The sequence below is a fragment of the Corvus cornix genome, chromosome 11, assembly GCF_000738735.6.
Source record: "Corvus cornix cornix isolate S_Up_H32 chromosome 11, ASM73873v5, whole genome shotgun sequence".
Classification (NCBI taxonomy): domain Eukaryota; kingdom Metazoa; phylum Chordata; class Aves; order Passeriformes; family Corvidae; genus Corvus; species Corvus cornix.
This window is the reverse complement of record NC_046341.1, coordinates 4,461,436-4,480,678: the sequence shown is the minus strand read 5'-3', so window position 1 is coordinate 4,480,678 and position 19,243 is coordinate 4,461,436. Positions and strand designations below refer to the sequence as shown.

The 19,243-nt window shown below is 38.9% G+C and overlaps 1 protein-coding gene across 3 annotated transcripts in view; it reads left to right on the top strand.

Annotated features, from left to right (window-relative positions):
* PLCG2 (phospholipase C gamma 2) overlaps window positions 1-19,243 on the top strand; it is a 56,801-nt gene that overhangs the window by 21,465 nt on the left and 16,093 nt on the right. For 2 of the 3 annotated variants that reach the window (XM_039558366.1, XM_019288298.3), the window contains exons 6-22: window positions 1,380-1,464; window positions 2,224-2,307; window positions 3,664-3,707; window positions 4,845-4,917; window positions 5,791-5,892; window positions 6,050-6,168; window positions 7,062-7,147; window positions 8,063-8,183; window positions 9,223-9,391; window positions 11,184-11,288; window positions 11,513-11,602; window positions 12,142-12,320; window positions 13,238-13,438; window positions 14,717-14,836; window positions 15,836-16,016; window positions 17,222-17,290; window positions 18,455-18,564. In XM_039558366.1, the coding sequence (XP_039414300.1) occupies window positions 1,380-1,464; window positions 2,224-2,307; window positions 3,664-3,707; window positions 4,845-4,917; window positions 5,791-5,892; window positions 6,050-6,168; window positions 7,062-7,147; window positions 8,063-8,183; window positions 9,223-9,391; window positions 11,184-11,288; window positions 11,513-11,602; window positions 12,142-12,320; window positions 13,238-13,438; window positions 14,717-14,836; window positions 15,836-16,016; window positions 17,222-17,290; window positions 18,455-18,564 (1,938 nt within the window). The remainder of the gene's footprint in view (window positions 1-1,379; window positions 1,465-2,223; window positions 2,308-3,663; window positions 3,708-4,844; window positions 4,918-5,790; window positions 5,893-6,049; window positions 6,169-7,061; window positions 7,148-8,062; window positions 8,184-9,222; window positions 9,392-11,183; window positions 11,289-11,512; window positions 11,603-12,141; window positions 12,321-13,237; window positions 13,439-14,716; window positions 14,837-15,835; window positions 16,017-17,221; window positions 17,291-18,454; window positions 18,565-19,243) is intronic. The other variant, XM_019288299.3, reaches the window with a different exon arrangement.

Sequence of the window (19,243 nt, the reverse complement as noted above, 5' to 3'; positions counted from 1 at the left end):
TTCTACTGCTACAATGCAGTTTGGTTGGGACCAAGGAGACTTGCACTGCGGAGAGGGTAGTTCTTCCTTCTCTTCCTAAATGATTCATGCTCTTAGAAAAATTCAGGAAAGGAGTTTGGACTGAGCTCTGTTGTGTTTAGAGCTGTGGTTTTTAGGGAGGTTAATTGTAAAGGTTAGGCTTCCAGGCAAGTGCTGTTCCACAGGTTGAGTTTTTTTCTGGTGGTCATGAAGTCCCAGCTGTTTGTTTTCTCTTGCACTTATCTGGCCAGAGGAAATTGTTTGTGCTTGGTGTTTAGGGTACAAGTGGAGTGCTCGTTCTTGCTTCTAATAGTGGTTTTTTCCAGAGGTCTGGCGACAAGGCGGAAAGCCAGGAATTTCCTGAGTTCTAATCTGGCTTGGGCATGGACTTTGGCTTAGTTCCTTCTTGCTTTGCCTCTTTCTCTACACAATGGAGATGAGAATATCTCACGGGGTAGCTGCTTGTATGGACACTGTAGAATGGGAGCGTTACTTTCATCTATGTGCTAATTGGTTCTCTTGCTTTCAAGCAACTTTGTTCTGACCCTGGATTTGCAGAGGTTTAGTGGTTCTGAATTGCTCTGTAGGTCAAGGCAGGGCACCTCAGTCTTGTTTTGTTGCTTGCTTTAATATTTTGTGGGCTTCAGCAATAGGACTCACAGGTCTTGTAGTTGTGCTCTCTTGACTTGCTGCCTTGCTGTTATCTAGAATACTTTGGTTTTTGAAGTGTTGCTGGGATATCACTGGGCATTCTGAAACTCTGCAAAAAGAATCAGCAGGTCTGTGTAAATGGAACTGGAAGGGAAGACTTGGTTGGGAGAGGAGGATGAGATCATGTTCAGATGTTGCTGAAGGGAAGAGCCTTGCTGCTGTAAATCAGTGGTACCAGACTGAATAACATCTGGAGGAAAAGGTTAAAACGGTATTGAAAATTGGAGCTTTTTATTTTCTGTTTGTGCTCATCTGTTTGGTACAGCCTTTGTATGATGTTTTCTGTGTCTGGAATCCAGTTTCAGTGGAAGAAAGGCTGCAGTTCATCGGAGCATGTATAAACATCTACATTTGAGCTGATCATCTCGATCTGATTGATTGTTGAGAGAGAAATAGATATCTCTGCAACACGGTTCTTTTCATCCCAACATGGATGTCCAAATTAATTGAAATGCCTGTTTCTCCATGTCTAGCTTGCTTCCATGTAGGTGTTAAGTTTATAGAAGTTTATGGGTATGTGAGATGATCCCTACCCAAAATGTTTCAATAGTCACATTTTTGTGTTGATAGGAAATATATGAGTAGCTGACTAGAGACAACACAACTATGGTGATTTTGCTATCTTTTTTTTATCCTTTTTTTCCCCCCAGTATCAGTCTTAGAGAGCTGAAAACTGTCCTTCCCCAAGTAAACTTCAAAGTGAGCAGCATGAAGTACTTGAAGGATAAATTTGCGGTAATTACCTGATTACTTAAACGTGTTTGGTATTATCTGATAGGTGTTGATGTTTCTTTTTAGGACACTTTCTATATTTTTGATTCATATCATGTACCGTTAAATAAATTATATTGATTAATTTCTCTGGTTGGCTTTGCCTGTATCTGAGGATATAAGAAAATACAGACATAGATGTTCCTTCTTTCTATTGTGTGGTTGACCAAAGCCAACACTGGGTTTTAAGCTCCAGTACTGGGCAAGTACATAGAAAAGTATTTTGTCTTTCTGTTTTTTCTACATGAATTTTATCTTAATTTTTTTTTTAAATATGATCAAATAATAACCTCTTCTCTCCAACTAATGCCAATATTAATAACTTTTGAAGGTCATTCCATTCCTACAGGAACCTAGAATATCCCCACCCTTTCCTGCTTTCCAGCTCTCCACCCCTAAAGCAGACATTCTTGTTTCTGCTTCCCCAGCTAACAATGAGTAAATGAGGCTCTACTTCTCTCTCAGTTGTGGAAATGGAGTGAGGGTGCAAAGTGCAAGGCCAAAGATGGGGGCTAGGAGCACTGTCATAAACCATCTGTTTTCTTGTTTTTATTCTTAAAAACATAAATAAATTTAAAAATCCCAAGTGGTTAAAAACAAAGTTTTTAACAAAGTTGGAGTAGAACAGAATGCATGAGAGAATGCCAACTGGAGTAAGAGTAACTTGTTCACTGTGCAAGTTCAGGGAATTCGGAATTCACTGCACGCTTCTTTCTGTTGTAGGAAATAGGTGCTCACAAGGAAGAGCTTACTTTTGAACAATTTCATTTGTTCTACAAGAAAATCATGTTTGAACAACAAAAATTGGTAAGCTTTTCATAAATGGTCTTCATACTGTTCAACTGCTGCATCATAATAGTGAGAGCTGATTATCTTTTTGTTTGTTACTTATTTTCTTTTTTCCTCATTCTTGTAACAGAAAAAGGGTGCAGTGCTGTACCTGATGTGTAGATAACAGTCACTATCAGCAATTGGCCTAAGAAGATGAATAAGTCATTCATGTTGATTCTTGTGTGTTGGTAGTAGAGATAGGCAGAGATACGGGGTTTTTAGGAAGAATTCTTCTTGTGAGTTCGTTCAGGATGCAGAATGTCTTTTCATTAGGTTTGGCTGATCTTTTTTATGATAGAAGCAATTCCATATTCCAGATTACCAGCAGTAAGTCCATTACAGTCCATCAGACAGTCCTTGGGAGGCATAAATGCAGTGGAATTACATTTTAGCTAATTTAAGTGGGCAACTGCCTGACTACTGTTTCCTTGTGTTCACTGTACGGATTCATGAAGCTGGTGGAAACTGCATACATTTAGTGACTCTGAAAGTTAGGAACCCTTTAAAACTGTGTGAAAACACATAATTTGAAATTACTTGCATGAATGTCTGTGTTGACTATGTTCTTATTGTGTATTCAACTTTAATTTTGCAGATGCTAAATTAGAAGCTCCGATAGTCAAAGTCAGTGCTGTTTTTCTGCCAATAGAGCTTGTGCTGTTAAAAAGTGATGCTGAAATCTTGGTGGAGTGATAAAAACCCCTAGATTTACTGACGTGGTTTTAGTTTTGGCCATGAAAGTCCTGTTAATTAGCTTGAGCAGAAAGCTGAAGCATTAAACACACAGTAAGGAGCCTCTCTGACTTTGTTAAGCTCTTGTTATTGCCCTGTGTGAATCATTGCAAAGAAACATCTCAATTTGTTTACAAGTGCTTCGGTCAATTGATAAGTTTCCTGCAATCTCTAATGATGCTGTGCCAAGCTAGAAACCATTTAGGTTTTATATTCACTTGAATAAATATGATGGATGATACTTAACTCCAGTTTTTCTGGGATATCAAACAATAAAAGCTCCCCAGAAATTTGGCTATTTGTATAAGGTGCTTTATCTAAGCAAGTATTTTGCCTGAGAATTGTGTTCACATTGAAAGGCCTGAAGTGCAGTTGCCAGCCTTGGCAGTATGTTTTTTTAAATGCATTTAATTACAAATGTGTCTTGCCAATTTGTATGCAACTTCTCTAGAGCAGACAGGCATTTATTCCCCCTTTCCAAACCAATCGACATTATTAGATGGACTTAGATGGAAAATTGGATATTCTTTTATTATTTATTCTTTTTCCCTTTTTTATGTTTGTTCTTTTTTTGTTTGTTTGTTTTTTGTTTGTTTTAAGATTCTTGATGAATTCAAAAAGGATTCCTCTGTTTTCATTCTTGGGTGAGACTCTTCATTTGTATTATTTTTCCACATTTTCATATGGTCGTAGTGTTGCAGGATTGTTTTTTAATTACCTCACTGTTTTTTTAAAATTTTATTTATTTTTTTTGTTTTGATGTTTTAGTAAGTGAAAAGAAATCATGTATATTTTTGCATTCAGAAAGGTGAACTTACATTGGAAGCAAGTCCTGGTGATTGTTTTTTACTTTCTGACTACAAAAATGGTATGGACTGAAGTTACCTGTCCTCTGAATTTATAAAGAACTGAACAGAGCGATGGAAGGACAATTTGATGCAGATATTTTAGCTTCAGTCTGGAGAGTGGTGTGGTGCACAGGCTTTGCCTAGACCTGAGCTGAATGCTGACAGTGATGGTTTCTGCATCTTCCACTTGACAGACTTGACAGTTTAAGTAAGATGTGTATGGCATGAAGAAGAGGTCACAGGCCGTGCTAACCTGTTGATTGTGGATTAAACCAGTTTATCTCTTGAATATTACACTAACAGAGGAAGGAAGTAGCTTAAAAAGTCTGCTCTGAGTGTACTGAGTATTTCCTTAGCTCTGGGTCTTGTCATTAATTAAACCGTGAGACTGCTTAAAAGCACGGATTTATAAGCACCTTCCTGGTACCAGATGCTGCTGTGTTTGTGACTCACAAAAGGCAAATCAGTGATATCACTTTCCCTTGGTGCAGGTGCACCTTGTCTCCTTTTTCAGAAGATTTTGGTCTATCACAGTAGTTAATCTAAATATTGCATAGAAGGAATTACTTGTGGAAGTGTGGCTCTGTGATAATTTAAAAGAAGTTTTTCCATGTACCTCAACTAAACTTACAAACAGCCCGGTCAAGTTAATGCAGCTCATTTGCTTCAAAGCAACAAGTACAGATTTGGTGCTTTTCCCAATGAATCACTCTCAAAAGTACATCAGGAATCCAGGAGGCTCAAAACACAGTAATTGGATAATACAGTATTACAAGCCTACTCTAAATCCCACTGAAATTGTAAAAAGTCTCTTGCTGGTGGCAGCACCTTTGTACTGTAAATCCAAGATACAAATCCATGTCATCTTCTGCTGTAATATCTGATTACCCTCTGCTATTTCTTTAGCTTCACTTTCCTTTTCTTTTTTTAAAGAAATACTGACCGTCCAGATGCTTCAGCAGTTCACCTCCATGACTTCCAGAGATTCCTGCTACACGAGCAGCAGGTGGGAAGGTTACAGAAATACTGAGCTCTTTTTCTTGGGGTTGTATCACAGAATTCTGTGCTCATTAAAAAGAAATGTGAAGTGTCATAGAATATGATTGATGTCACTGTAATACTGGGCCTTGGAAAGATTTTTCCTTTGTTGCCATTGAAGTCCACAAGAACTCTTACTTTTCATCTGTATAAAGCCTCTGAAGGTGCACCAGAGGACCAGAGGGAGGACAAAGTAAATGAGGTTTTAACAAGCCTCCCCTTAGTCATGTAAATAAACAGACAAGGTTAGAAGTAAATGCTATGTGCAGTCAGAGATGAATGCCTGGCCTGGTGGCTGCTGTCACCAGAGGCACACTGGGGCAATGCCTTGGCCATGGCCCCATTTTTGCAGCTCTCACATTGCTGCCTGCCTGCATTCCAGTCAAAGGTAATTTCCTATTGAATGGTGCCAGTTAGATGTCCCGTGCCAGCAAGCACTTAAGGATGAAGGCAGGGATTGGAACTGTGTCTTCATGGATTTCTGTAATGCTATTTAGCACAGACTCCATGGGAAAAAATGGTGCAATATTTGCTAGGCACTGCTGAGCTCCAGGTTTACAAATGTGATTGAAAAGTGAGACCTACACTTCCTGTATAAGCTTGCTACTTTCTTTTTCTCCCAATTTCACAGTTTTCAAAGGATGTTCAGATTGCACTTAGAAATGAGAGAGATTATAGTTAAGGCATGTCCAAGGAGGCCAGCTTTTTTCTGCCTGTCAGTGCATAGATGTACTTAGGTAGTGTGTATGTATTTGTAGATCTCTCTGTTCCTTGTTTGATTTTTGTACTGAATAATACCACTTCTAAAGTTTTTTTCCTACTGTATTGTAACTACCTGAAGGAATCTTGGGCTCAGGATCTCAGTAAAGTCCGAGAACGAATGACAAAGTTTATTGACGACACTATGAGGGAAACTGCTGAACCTTTCCTCTTTGTTGATGAGGTGAGATAATGGTACTTTGTAGTAGTTCTCATAGACTTCTTTCACAGAATTTTCACTGGGTGGCAAGACCCCTAGACCCCTCTTGCTGCATTGCTGGATTTCTTTTATTCTCATATGGTAAAATTGTTTAAATTCAGTCTGTCTCTTTGTATCGTAGTTCCTTGCTTACCTTTTTGCAAAAGAAAACAGTATTTGGGATGAGAAATATGATTCAATAGAAGTGCAGGATATGAATAATCCTTTGTCCCACTACTGGATTTCTTCCTCTCATAACACGTAAGTTACCAAAAGTCGCGTTGTTTTTCCCTGTTCAAATAAATGTAGCACATGTGAGAGAGACAGTAAATTATGCCAGAAATGTGCTGTGTGGATGTGTAAAACCTTCCTACAGTGTGGTATAAATGTTGCAAATGGAGTTTCTGGGACTCCTTTTTCCCCTTCTCATAAGATCTTAGAGGTTTTGAGATACAACTCAGCTCAGCTGCCAGAAAATCCAAGTCCTATTACAAAAATAAAAAGAAGTATTGAGTTGAAACTGTTCTAAAAGCCTCTCTGCTTTCAGAAATTTAAGTTACTGAAGGGGCTTCCGTTCTTTCCAAGCACCAGTAGCCTCACTGAGCTCGTGTCAGAATTCATTAATTGTACAAAGTATGTGATGATGAGTTTGAACTGTCTTCAAATGAAGGGGGTTTGCTCACATAGCATTGTAGTGGAAAAAAAGGTGTGAAGGGAGGGAGGAGAGATAAATAAAATAATGCAGGGTATGCAATAAAGTGGATATGGATATGGCATACAGGTGTATTTTGAAGTATAAGGTGTGATATCACTCTAAATACCTTCCACATCCCTCCCACATGCTTATGCCTGAGCATGATGAGGTTTAAGCGTGTTTCAAAGCTCATGGTTTGCTCTCTAGAAGGATGTCAGAGTTGTCTGCTGTTTAGATTGAGCCTTTAGCCTCCTATAATTTGGTCCATTCAAAAACCTGATAGCATCACGCTGAGCAAAATCTGGTTCTTCCATCAGAAGTATAAAAAAACCCAAACCAAACCAACAACAACAAAAATCAGGATACATTCTCTATGACAGGAGGCAAAATATCACTGAGTGAGTGAGAATTGGTTGAAACTGACTCCCTGCTTTTTTTACCATTTTCTTTTACTCCTTAGATACCTGACAGGAGATCAGCTTCGCAGTGAATCCTCTACAGAAGCTTACATCAGGTGCCTCAGAATGGGATGTCGATGTATTGAGTGTGAGTAAAGAGCTTGTGGAGTGGTTTATAATATGTTGTCTGCACAGGTAGTTTCCTCTGTTTACCAAGAAAGAAAAAAGAACTGAAATCAAGAACTGTTTGTTTTCTGAATTTGAAGTTAGTCATATAAAAAACACTGATTCCTTAAATTGTTTTGCTTATGTCTCACCAATGCCTCATTCACTTCCTCTGATTCTTGTTCTCAGGCAGTTTTAAGATAGTCTTCCTAAATCTCCTCACTTTACAAAAAAATTCAATCTTGAATCTATATGAAAGCTTAGGATTTAAGCTGGAGTACTTGTGTAGCATAGATAGATAGTTTATTTAGCTGCATGGTAATACAGACAAGCCTAAGGCACAGAGATTTTTGTGATGTGGTGTCTTTTGTCATCCTGTTTAATTTACTTGTAAATCAGGTGATGTCTTGGTGCATTTGTTCTCCATCGATTGTGTATGTGTCTTCAGCTCTGTGCTTGTGTTCCTTATTGATAATTTTCACTTTAATTTCATGTTGTTTATTTGACTAATGCAAAATATATCTCATATTAGAGTTTCAGGGTTAAAATCAACAAAAGACAGAAGCTCTCAACTTGTCACTTGTTAGAGTGTCTTTACCCCTGGAAAATTACTGTAAACTAGTAGATCGACACTATAGTTGCCTGAATCTCTTATTTCCAGATTCCCACATAATATTGCTTGGGGAAACATTTTGTAGTGTATTTTATTTGTCTTGTTCTTACTTAAGTAAACTCAGTTTCCTCTGTGAGAGATAGAAATTCATCTGATAGACTATTTTATTAGAACAATAAGGTCTATGAATCAGTATGAACACTGGAGTTTTTATGTATCCTTTTTACTAGAGTCATTTAAAGAACTACTTGCTTTTTTATTTTTTCCACTGCTTGTCTTTCCTAGTGGATTGCTGGGATGGTCCTGATGGGAAACCCATCATTTACCATGGATGGACACGGACAACAAAGATCAAATTTGATGACGTAGTGCAGGCAATCAAAGACCATGCCTTTGTTACATCTGAGTAAGCTTGATTTTCCTTCAGCCTGTTTTCATATGCTTAGACCTTTCTGAACATAATTTCTCTGCAACCTAGAGAAAAAAGTAATCAGAGATTAATGGATTCCAGTAGTCTTCATTATTGCCACTTCTGGGTCTTTAATAGATGCAGTTTTGAGGAAAAGTCCCAGTGCATAATGATTTATTGCTAAGGAAGATAGTACCCTAAAGTGGTTTCCAGCTCCTTGTTTGGGTCTTTTTTTATTAAGTTGAAAGTGAAACTTCAAATGCTTAATAGTATGTCTTAATTCTTTTTCAAAAATTAACAAAATAGTACAATTGACAAATAATATGTCTGTCAGGTGGTGTTTGTGTTGTAGGGGAGGTCTTAGCTGAGAAGATACAAAACTCATAGCATGGCTCCTGAATTGGTAACATGGGTTTAGATCTGCATCTCTGCCCTTCTGTGACTTGTACTGAGACGTTCTTAACATGAAAAATATTACCCAGTACCCGGGAAAGAAATCAAGCTGTCAGTGTCCTGTTTTTCCATGTTACCACTTGGACACAGAGAGGCAGTATTTTCCCATGTGGATCACAGGAACACTGTGTTAGTGACAACCATAATATGCATTATGGTTTCAGACTCTTCTCATAGTCCATGTGAAGGAAAACAGACACGATTTTGAGGAGAGGAGAAACAAATTTTCACATAATGGTACTTCAGCAGTGCAACTGTGCCCAAAGAGCTTGAAGGGAATCTTTGTCCTTGCAGATATTCAAATCTCTGCTGGATAAAGTTCTAAACAACCTGATCTAACCTAGGAACTGGGTCTTCCCAAAGAAGGGGGGTTAGATGGACCTTCACAGGTCCCTTCCAACCCTGGCGTCTCTGTGATTGCACATCTGTTATTACTTGTTGTGTCTATATCTTCCTTTTGTCTTCTTGTTTCCTTTAAATATTTTCTGTCCTCTGGGGGCTGAGGGAGGGTGTTGTCTTCCTTGCCTTGCCAGCCGTAACAAAAAGAAATTGTCTTCATTCACCTTGGTTTTGTCCGCCAAAGATACCCAGTCATTCTGTCAATTGAAGAGCACTGCAGTGTGGAGCAGCAGCGACACATGGCCAAAGTGTTCAAGGAGGTGTTTGGGGATCAGCTTTTGATGAAGCCTGTTGAAGCCAGTGCAGATCAGCTCCCATCACCAACCCAGCTGAAAGAAAAAATCATCATCAAGGTAGGCTTGCTTTGTGTGCTGGGAGATAAAATAGGAGAACAAGAGCAGGACCAGAAATACTGTTCCTGACTTCACAGATTACTTTCAAGAAACCCCTTGCTTGAAGTGTTTACTGGTTACATTTGACAGTAATGTACAGTGTTCTGTAAAACTCTGTATTAAAGTGCTTGCTCTTGGTTTTCTTTGCAGTAAGTGTTGGCAGTTCAAGTGCCAGATCAAACGTCAGCTCTTTTCTAAAGGTCTTCCAGCTCCTGAAATGTCACTCTAAATTTCAACAAGGGTTCACTGCTGCAGATGTTCACCACAGAGGTTTTACACCATGTGGCATAAAAATGATAGAAGTATGTTCTTGAATAGAAAGATAGATCAATATTACTATTTTTCAAGACTGCCTTTCATTCAAGTGAAACCCAAAGCTCTTGCGGCTGCACACTGAGGTTGTGAGGATTTCACAAATTGATGAGTGTTTGCTAACTCAGTGTGATTTAAATACACAGTTTTGTGAGTCACTTGTGAAACACAGAGGCCCTGCTCTGAGAGGCAGTCCCCATTAGTGTCCTACCTTGTGGGCAGTGCAGGTGCCCACATCAGCTCTGTTGTGCAACAACAACACAACCAAAAGAAGACTGAAACTGTGGTAGAACTTTTCAAATGGCAACATTTGGTGAAGAATCTCAGGGCTGCTCATGATCTCTGTAGTAAAACAATAATTGCTTTTGTCCATGCTTCTGTTTTCTTGCTCTTGTAACAGTATTGCATCCTGTGTATTAAATATCTGAATGGAAGAAATAAGGGTATTGAATGTAAGATTGGAAATAATAGAACCCCACTATAAGGTGCAAAAGTTCTGTGCTTAAGTTTTTGGGGTTTTTTTTGTCCTCCCCAGACTGTCTGTTGTTTCCATGCAGAGCAGAGAGGGAACTTGCATAGGCACATGATTAGTAACATGACAGATCTGGTTTAAAGGGAATTACAAACTATTATGAGTGTGCACAAGAGAACATCCATATCACTCTGTGCTGTCTAAAAGGGCATTGACGAGTCTTTAAATAGATCAGCACCTGCCAGTGACCTGGTTGTGTTGTTTGGCTTTTGTTTGGAAAATGTTGTCAGTAGACAGTCAGAGGCAACACTTACTTCTCTGGCCTGTGAGATTTTTCAGATAGGTCTATCAAACTGAAATCAGCCACGAGTAGGCTGTGTGAACTGAACGTGGTTGAGGTCTGATGTGAGATGATTAATCCCATCATTAACTGCAGTTAAGTAATTGATATTGTCTGTGGCCCCTTGAGACACTTCTGTGAACCCTCTAAGGAAAGTAGAACTTGACTCCTTTTTCAATAAAGGATTTCCCCTTGTACTCATTTTTGTCATAAAAGAGTGAATTCCTCATTAATTTTAATTCCTTATCTTTTCCTTTTGATTTTTGTTCCTTATGTGCTGCTTTCTGCAGAAGGATTGCTGTTTATCCTTGTTTCTTGGTATGTGTCACTTCATGTTTTCTGTTCTCTAAAGAATGGTGAGATCTTATCAAACTACTTGTTTCTTCACTGCTTCAATGATACCTCTACTAGTTTTTTCTAACTTTTATTATGGGATCTAAATTTTAAAGAAAGAAGTTCCAACCCTGTTTTTTCCTTGTGGAACAACTGCTCTTATGATAATGACAGAAGGCGGCTGTGCAATGGAGGGAGATACTTCCAGTAACACTGAGTGTGCTGAAACATTATGACCAATTTTATGTGTGGTTCTCTCTGAGTGTATGTATGTTGGTTTTTTTCTTGTTTTTAAGCACAAAAAACTGGGGCCAAAGGGAGATATTGATGTGAACTTGGAAGAAAAGAAAGAAGAAAAGAAGCAACAAGGAGAACTTTACATGTGGGACACAATAGAACAGGTATTGTTTCTATGACATCTGCTGCAGGTTGTTACTCAGTTCTGTAATACTGAAAATTGACATAAATTTTCTTAATATTTGTGTAAGTAATATTATCAGTTGAACAGGTGTGGATGATGGGAAGAAGGTATTTTTTTTGTTGTTGCACCCTGTTTTGAGATTGTGGTTGAGAGTGGTTAGTGAGTTTCCCTCTGTTAATTGTTTTAATATCTCCTAACTTTCAGAAATGGACTCGGCACTACTGTGCTATTGCTGATGAAAAGCTTTCATTCAGTGATGATATAGAACAGAATGCTGATGAAGATTCATCCAAGGTGATGGCTGTGTTTTATTGTTTAAGCATGTTCTTTTTATTATCTCAGATTCTTTCAATGTCTACAGATGTGTGTTTTTTATGCCAATGAAATTGTACAGGTTCCATATCAGATAACAAGTGTGGAGATAAAAGAACTAAAAAAGGGTCTTTGACAAGGTCAACTCTACTTAACCTTATTTTTAATAAAATAACTTTTTCCCTTGGTTAATTGAGGACTTGCAAAGAGGAGTACAAGGACAATGAAATATAACTTCAGTGCTTATATGCTAGTGCTGATGTGTGCACTAAATCTTTTAAATTTACTGCTATTCTTAAACTAAGCAGAATGAACTATGTGTATTGTGTTGCTAATGTGTTACTTGGCTGTTGTGGATGGTAAAGCAGGGTAACAAAAAGGTGATTGGCTGGAGAGTTCAGGCCTACGAAGAGCTGAAACCCTGAAATAGTAAATTGTTATATATCACCAATAACAAGTACTTAGTTTCAAAGTCATTAAATTAGAAATGCGCTTTAAAAAATTCTTATTTTCTGATCTAGGAGGTGAAACGCACTGAACTGCACTTAAGAGAGAAATGGTTCCATGGGAAAATGAAAGGGGGGAGAACAACTGCTGAGAAACTGCTCCAGGAATATTGTGCTGAAATGGGTGGCAAGGATGGGACATTCCTGGTTAGGGAAAGTGAAGCTTTCCCTGATGATTACACCTTGTCATTCTGGTATGGTCATTGTCATACAAATTTAATGGGGGATTTATTTATTTTATGGCATTGCACAAAAATGTGTGCATTTTTCAAATACGCATTTATATATTTACAGCTGAGAAGAAGTAGGAATAGCACTAGAATGTTGTTGATGGGATTGGTAAAGACTACTTTCTAAAAAACTTCAGTATAGCATTGTGCATTTTGGCAAGGTTGTCAGGGCAGGAATAACCAGTTTGATTCCTCCCCCTCAGCTTTTCTAGTGTTCTGGCAGGATACAGGATTTGTTATTTCCTCAGTGAGTGGGCCAAAATTAGATATTTTAATTTAGGGATAAATTGCTGGTTTCTACACTGAAAAGGTAATCTCACGAGTTAGTCTTTGTTAGCAGAGATTGATCTTTTCAGTGTAAGGATTTTTCTAAAGGAAAATAATAAAGAATTTTCAGGGGGCTTTTTCTTTATGGGTTTTTTTTGTTTGTTTGTTTGTGGTTTTTTTGGGGGGGTGTTTTTTGGTTTGGTTTGGTTCTGGTTTTTTGTTTGATTTTTTTTTTTTTTTTTTTGTTTGTTTGTTTGTTTGGTTGCTTTTGGTAGTCTGGGTTTGGTGTTTTCTTTTTTCTTCTGGTCGGGACATTATGAGGGATAGCCTCAGATGGATTTCTGAATCAGAGAGCTGTCAGAGCAAATTTTACAGAATAAGTTTATGCCAGATTTTAAACTACTGTCAGTTGAAAATTATTTTTTTGGTCCTGTAGCCTCCCATGTCAGAATTTTTGTTACTTGTTACATTGGCTGTTTTATGAGATGACACAGATTTCTTGCCTCTTAACAAGCTCTCCAAGTAGTTGACCAGGAATGGGTGGGGAAATGCTTTGAAAGAAGAAAATCTGTTGCAAACTCTGCATTTCCCTTATGGCCCCTCTACTCCTTCAGGAGGTCAGGCAGAGTCCAGCACTGCCGGATCCGTTCCACCAGTGATGGGGACACTGTGAAATACTACCTGACAGACAACCTCACCTTTGACAGCATCTATGATCTCATCCAACACTACAAGGAGGCCCACCTGCGATGTGCTGAGTTTGAGCTGCGCCTGACCGATGCTGTGCCTAACTCCAGCCCTCACGAGACCAAAGCGTACGTAGAGCAGAAGACAAGCACTGCTGTCATGTCAGTGCCCTTGCCTTGCTTTAGGTGGGCGTGGATTTCTGCAGAGAAAATCCCCTGGATTCAGGAGCACACTTCAGTGTTGCTTGTCCATGGAAGCTGGGGGAATAGGCATCCTGAAAGATGCTGAGTGAGAGCACTGACTTTGTGAGAACCTGGTACAACAAAGAGTGGTCACTGAGAAAGCAATTTCCTAGCAGCAGCTGGCAGATCAGTGAGAACTGTAATGCTGTGGAAATGTGCCAGTTCTTCCTTTGTCTGTGCAGTGTTTTACAACACCCAGCGGGTTGGGTTAGATATTTAGTAGCTGGCTGTGGTTTGGACACTAAGTGGTCATGGTCTGTGCCATCTGGAAGCTCTGTTACTGGGGCAGTGAGCCCAAACAGCTACGTTTGCCTAATCCCACCCACCACCTCACCCTGTCAGAGCTGGTTAGGCTGACTTCACCCCGTGTGATAGGAACTAAGCATGGTGTTTATTTCCAGCTGGTATTTGTCTGCCATAGATCCTGGGCAGAGCTTATTCTTGTTTTTTGGCAGAACACTGTAATCACTGCCCTTTGTTCTGTTTTCTTTGCAGTGGGCAAAAGTAAATCTCCTTTGCATGTAAAATGCTAATCTGTGACTTTAAATTTATTTTTTTTGCCCCCCTGGGATCTGGGAGTCACTGACCACCCACACATAACTTTGGAAGTCAGTGAGAGGGGAAGGAGAATTTAAAGGTTAGAATTTCCTGCCTTTCTGCAGAAGCTGGAGCTACACTGCCAGTATAAGTGGCCACAGTTTCACTGAAGGCACTTTGGAGCCAAAACAGCTCCATCCCTATGGTGAAAGATAAAATCAAGCTCTGAATAAAAATTCAAATCCCTGGTGTCTTTCTTTTGTCTGTGTTTAGGCTTTATCTTAAATCTACTGTGTCAAAATGTAATAAGTACTGAAAACCGAATGACAGACTAAAAGCAGGATGCAGTTCCTTTGTTTCAGGAACAAATGCAGATTTATGTTTTATGATTTCAGACAGACAAGGTGTTCTGATATATTCGTGATGCTTTCATCCAAAATAAACTGCTGTCTTACAATGTTTTGTAATAAACTGCTGTCATAGGTGCCAAGATGGGGAAAATCTAATGCATAATTTTTCTTAGAACGTTTGAAACTCTGTTGTTAATAATGCTGTCTGTTATTCTTCATAAATGACATTTAACAAGCCTTGTAATGCCTTGCCTGTTCTGGTTTTTGACTGTTGCAGTTGGTACTATAACAACTTGAGTCGGGGTGAGGCAGAAGACATGCTCATGCGAATTCCTCGGGACGGAGCCTTTCTCATTAGAAAGAGAGATGAACCTGATTCTTTTGCCATGACTTTCAGGTAAGAAAAGACAGATAGGATTACCTTACCTAGCAGCCCAACAATATTCTGGTTTTTCTTATTTAAAAAATAATGTTTTTTTAGAGTCATGCTATTCTTGCTTTCAAACTATGAATAATTACCGTAGTTGATTTGTGCAGCAGGCCCATGTATGAGAGTGTGTGCAAGAGTTGATTTGTGACTGGCCTAAACGTTTATGCTTTTATAAAGATTGTTTGAGCACCAGCTGTCCCTTTCTTCGCATACAGAACTATGGATGGCCCTTCTTTCATTCCCTGACACTCCTTGCTAAAGGGTGTTATTTTGAAGTTTCCTTCAGTGCAGATTCATCAATTATGCTATCTCCCTATCACCTAGAAATCCTGACCTGTCAGATAACTGAAATGTCAAAGTGAAATTGTTGGCTCTTCTTGCCAGGGAAAGTAGTTTTGAATAGTTTTGTGATTCTTGTAAAAACATTAATGAAATATATAGAATTGGAGTGTTTTCCATTGTGCCTTCAGAGAAAATTGTGTTTCTCTGAAAATGTGTAATTTAGCAACATGTAAAGTTGCTTACTTACATGCATTGTTTGTTGAAGATGTCCAAAATTCCCCAGTCTCCTGTGTACTTTGGGTTGAAATTTTCTGTTGTTACCAAGGTGGATATTGAAGTAACTGGAGCTGCAGCATCTCAATAAAACCATTTCAAAGCAGCATCTTGAAAAGGGTGTAGGGGTCTTTTTGGGTGGGATGGTTGTCAATGGATGGTTTTACTGCATTTATCAATGCAAGCACAAACCTTGTATTTGACCACAAGAGATTTTTTTTCTTTAATAATTGATTTCTGTAGATACCAAAATGGTTATAATAATCATAATAATTGAATAAAAGAGACTTTGTTAGAGGGAGAAGTCATTTCACATGATGAAGGTGCACAAAACAGCTTTGGTCCAGTTCAGAGCCCTGGTGCTCTCCCTGCAAACACCGACACCTCCTGAGCTGTGCCCTTGTTCCGCAGAGCGGAGGGGAAGGTGAAGCACTTCCGAATCCAGCAGGAGGGGCAGCACTTTGTGCTGGGAACCTCGGCCTACTTCGAGAGCTTGGTGGAGCTGGTGACGTACTACGAGAAGCACCCGCTGTACAGGAAGATGAAGCTGCGCTACCCCGTGACGGAGGAGCTGCTGGAGCGCTACAGCACGGTACTGGGATACTGGGATGGACTGGGGCGCTGGGCTGGGCTCTGTCTCTGGTACAGGATCTCTGGGGGAGGTTAAGCAGGTCACTTTCTGTGAAACTGAGATGCCTATACTGACTTCTTTCACAAAAGTGTGAAGGACAGCTTCATCTTTGATTACAGGCCAACTTTTGCCTTCCCCATGATTTGATTAGAGAAGCCCCACTGTGTACTGGGAGTTGTTGCCCTACTAAAATGAGTTTTTTGATAATAGCCTTGCCTACCGTTGGCCCTGTCTTCTATTGCTGAAGTGGGCAGTGATTCTTAAAATGGTCATGCAGATGCCATTTGCTAAGTACTTCAGAAAAAATGAAATATTCTGCTGTACCTCTCACTCTGGACATTTCAGGGACAGTGTCCTACTGCCTTCTGTGGTAAAAGATACTTCTGAAGGCTGACTATTTGAGATAAGCATGAGGAAATCTCCCCAAGAGACTTATCTCTGGCTATTGACTAAACTAGGAGCCTGGATAATTGGCTGAGGATAAAGGTCTACTATCTGGATGGATGTGTTTCATTTTGAGGGAGATTTGCTTTGAAAAGCCTGAGGTGCTGTCTTCACTTTTCAAGTATATGTCTTTTAGAAGCTGCAGGAAACTACATCTGGCAGGTCTGAAGAAATCAAAACCTGGGGATTTTGTTTTTTTCTGGGGAGACTAAAAGGGACTAAAAAGATTTTAGACCTCAGGATTTTTATAATGTTGCCTACAGCAAAGGTTCTGTATCTTAGGACTGGGTTCAAATGGAATCACAAGGAGAGAATAAAATGAAAATATGACTCTGTATATTGTTTAGAGTTCTTACCTAATAGTGAAACCAATACTGGTACAAAAGTACTGTAACATGGAGATCATAAGGGCAGGTATTTCTTTTCTGGTTGCACACAGAAGAGTAATCACAATCAAAAAACCTTTTGACTGATTAAGTGATACCTTTATGAGGTATTGCTGTTCATTAAACTGAGGCATCAACTGATTAAATAACAAACTCATCTTCAGTTATGTTCAACTATAGAAGTGAGCAAAACAGAGGTGTCTGGCTTCCCTTCTCTTCTGCTGGGCTATGTGCTATCAAAAAGGTGGTTTCAGAAATGATGGTTCTATAAACATGAAGTACTTTTATAATTTTTGATTCCTGAAACTTGATTATTTTTTTCTTTCTTGTTTTTAGGAAAAAGATATTAATTCACTCTATGAAGTCAGGATGTATGTGGAACCTAGTGAAATCACCCCCACAGTGGTATGCTTAAAGAGAGATATTCACACTTACTGTAGACTTCTGAAAATTAGACTTATTGGTTTCCTGTTAGCAGTAATAAAAAGAACTGAAAGCATCAGGCTGCTTGATCTATGGGGGACTGGACAGCAGAAATTTAAAGGGTGTGACTTTTTTCTAGCCTCTCTTCAGAATTTGTACCCACCTATTTTCTTGTACAAATCCTGTTCATTTAGACTCACTTGGGCTCATTTGGGCACTTTTTGCTCTTGGGTCTGTGGAGGTGATTTGGTTTGGTGGGCTCCCAAATTAAATACCTGTGAGAGGGTTCAATTTGAGAAGGCCACATCTTCATGGAAAGAAAGTACAACATGAACATTGCTGTGCCTGTGGGTGTCTGTACACACTCGTTCCATTAGCAAGCATGTTCTGCATGCACAAATAAGTGCAGGCTTTATTCATGTGCTTTCTATAAAAATCTGGTGCCTTTGGTCTATTAATGAGTTATTAGAGTTTTTATTCATTTAAGAGATAGATCCCATTTTAAAAACAAGTGTCACAGCAAACACTGCTTATCTGGAGTTCTTGCTAGTGCCTACCTATTTGTAAATTCTCAAGAAAATCACCTGCTTGTAAATTTTGTGACTAATTCTTTTTAGTCTTTTTGGCCAGTGAATTTGCATTGCTGCTGAAGCATTTGTGTAGTAGTAAATTCAAGATAACGGTTTAGCTCATCCTGCTAAAACTGCGTGTCTTCCTAAAGGAAGTGTGACCAGCAGGATAGCTGATGTGATTTTGAAGTGGAGGTTTTGTAGGCACCTAAGCCTGAAAACTCCAAATGTTTATGAACACGTGTTATAAAAATAGAGGATTTATATTTCACCTTGTAGTTTTTTGTGTTTTTTTTTTTTAATTTTTGTTTTCTACCATAATTGTATTGCAGCACCCAAAAAAGAAATTTTTTTTATTTTTCCTTCTTTTCCAAGATGATAGTTGAAGAATACCAAAGTAGCATCACTTGCTTCCACCAATAGATGTCACTCTGGAACTTCAGTATTTTGTTTTCTAAGCTTCATAACCACAACAAAAAATAATCCAATCCTCTGTATTTTTTTTTTTAAGATTGCATTATTGATTATTTTATGACCTGTCCCCCCAGATGACCCCTTTGCTCTGTTTCTCTTAAAGCCTCAGAGAACAGTGAAAGCCTTGTATGACTACAGAGCCAAAAGGAGTGATGAATTGAGCTTCTCTCGAGGAGCTTTAATTCATAATGTCACAAAGGAAACTGGAGGCTGGTAAGGACAAAGATTCCTCTTGGGAGAACTTCTGGTGACTTACTAGATGGAGGAAAAAATGAACTTTGAGTAGTAGTTTTTAAAAACTGCCTGTTGTCTGATTGCTGCTTATTAACTGTGCCCTTATAAATCTTAATGCCAGTGTATTAAAAAAAAAACCCCAAACACAAAATCCCCTCATCTTCAATTCTCCTTTCATGTCTTTTTCATTTTTCTACCCCGCAGCAATAACCTCAGCCTGCAGAACCTTCATAGCCTGGTATATCCAGTATTTTTCCCATACTATCCAGTATTTTTCCCATACTATCCAGTATTTTTCCCATCTACCCTTCCTGGACATGTGTGTGTTCTGGGAAGTCATGCATCTCTTATCATTGCAATCATTGCTCTGCTTCTGTCCTTGCTCTGCTAAGCATTTTTCAGGAATCAAACCCACCTTTTTTAGTGCTCTGTACAGTCTCCTTTCATAACAGGTTTTCTTTTTTAGCTGGCTTGTAAATTGCTTGGAAAGCTTGGGAATCTAATGTTTCCCTGTAGTTTCTACAGGGTAATCAACCACATAATAGTATTTTTAGTACTGGAGGGGGAAAAAGCCTCTTAAGTCATTAATTGCAGTTTACAGTAACTGTAATTCCTCTGAAATCATCTGTTACTATAGTTAATGATCACTTTGTTAGAG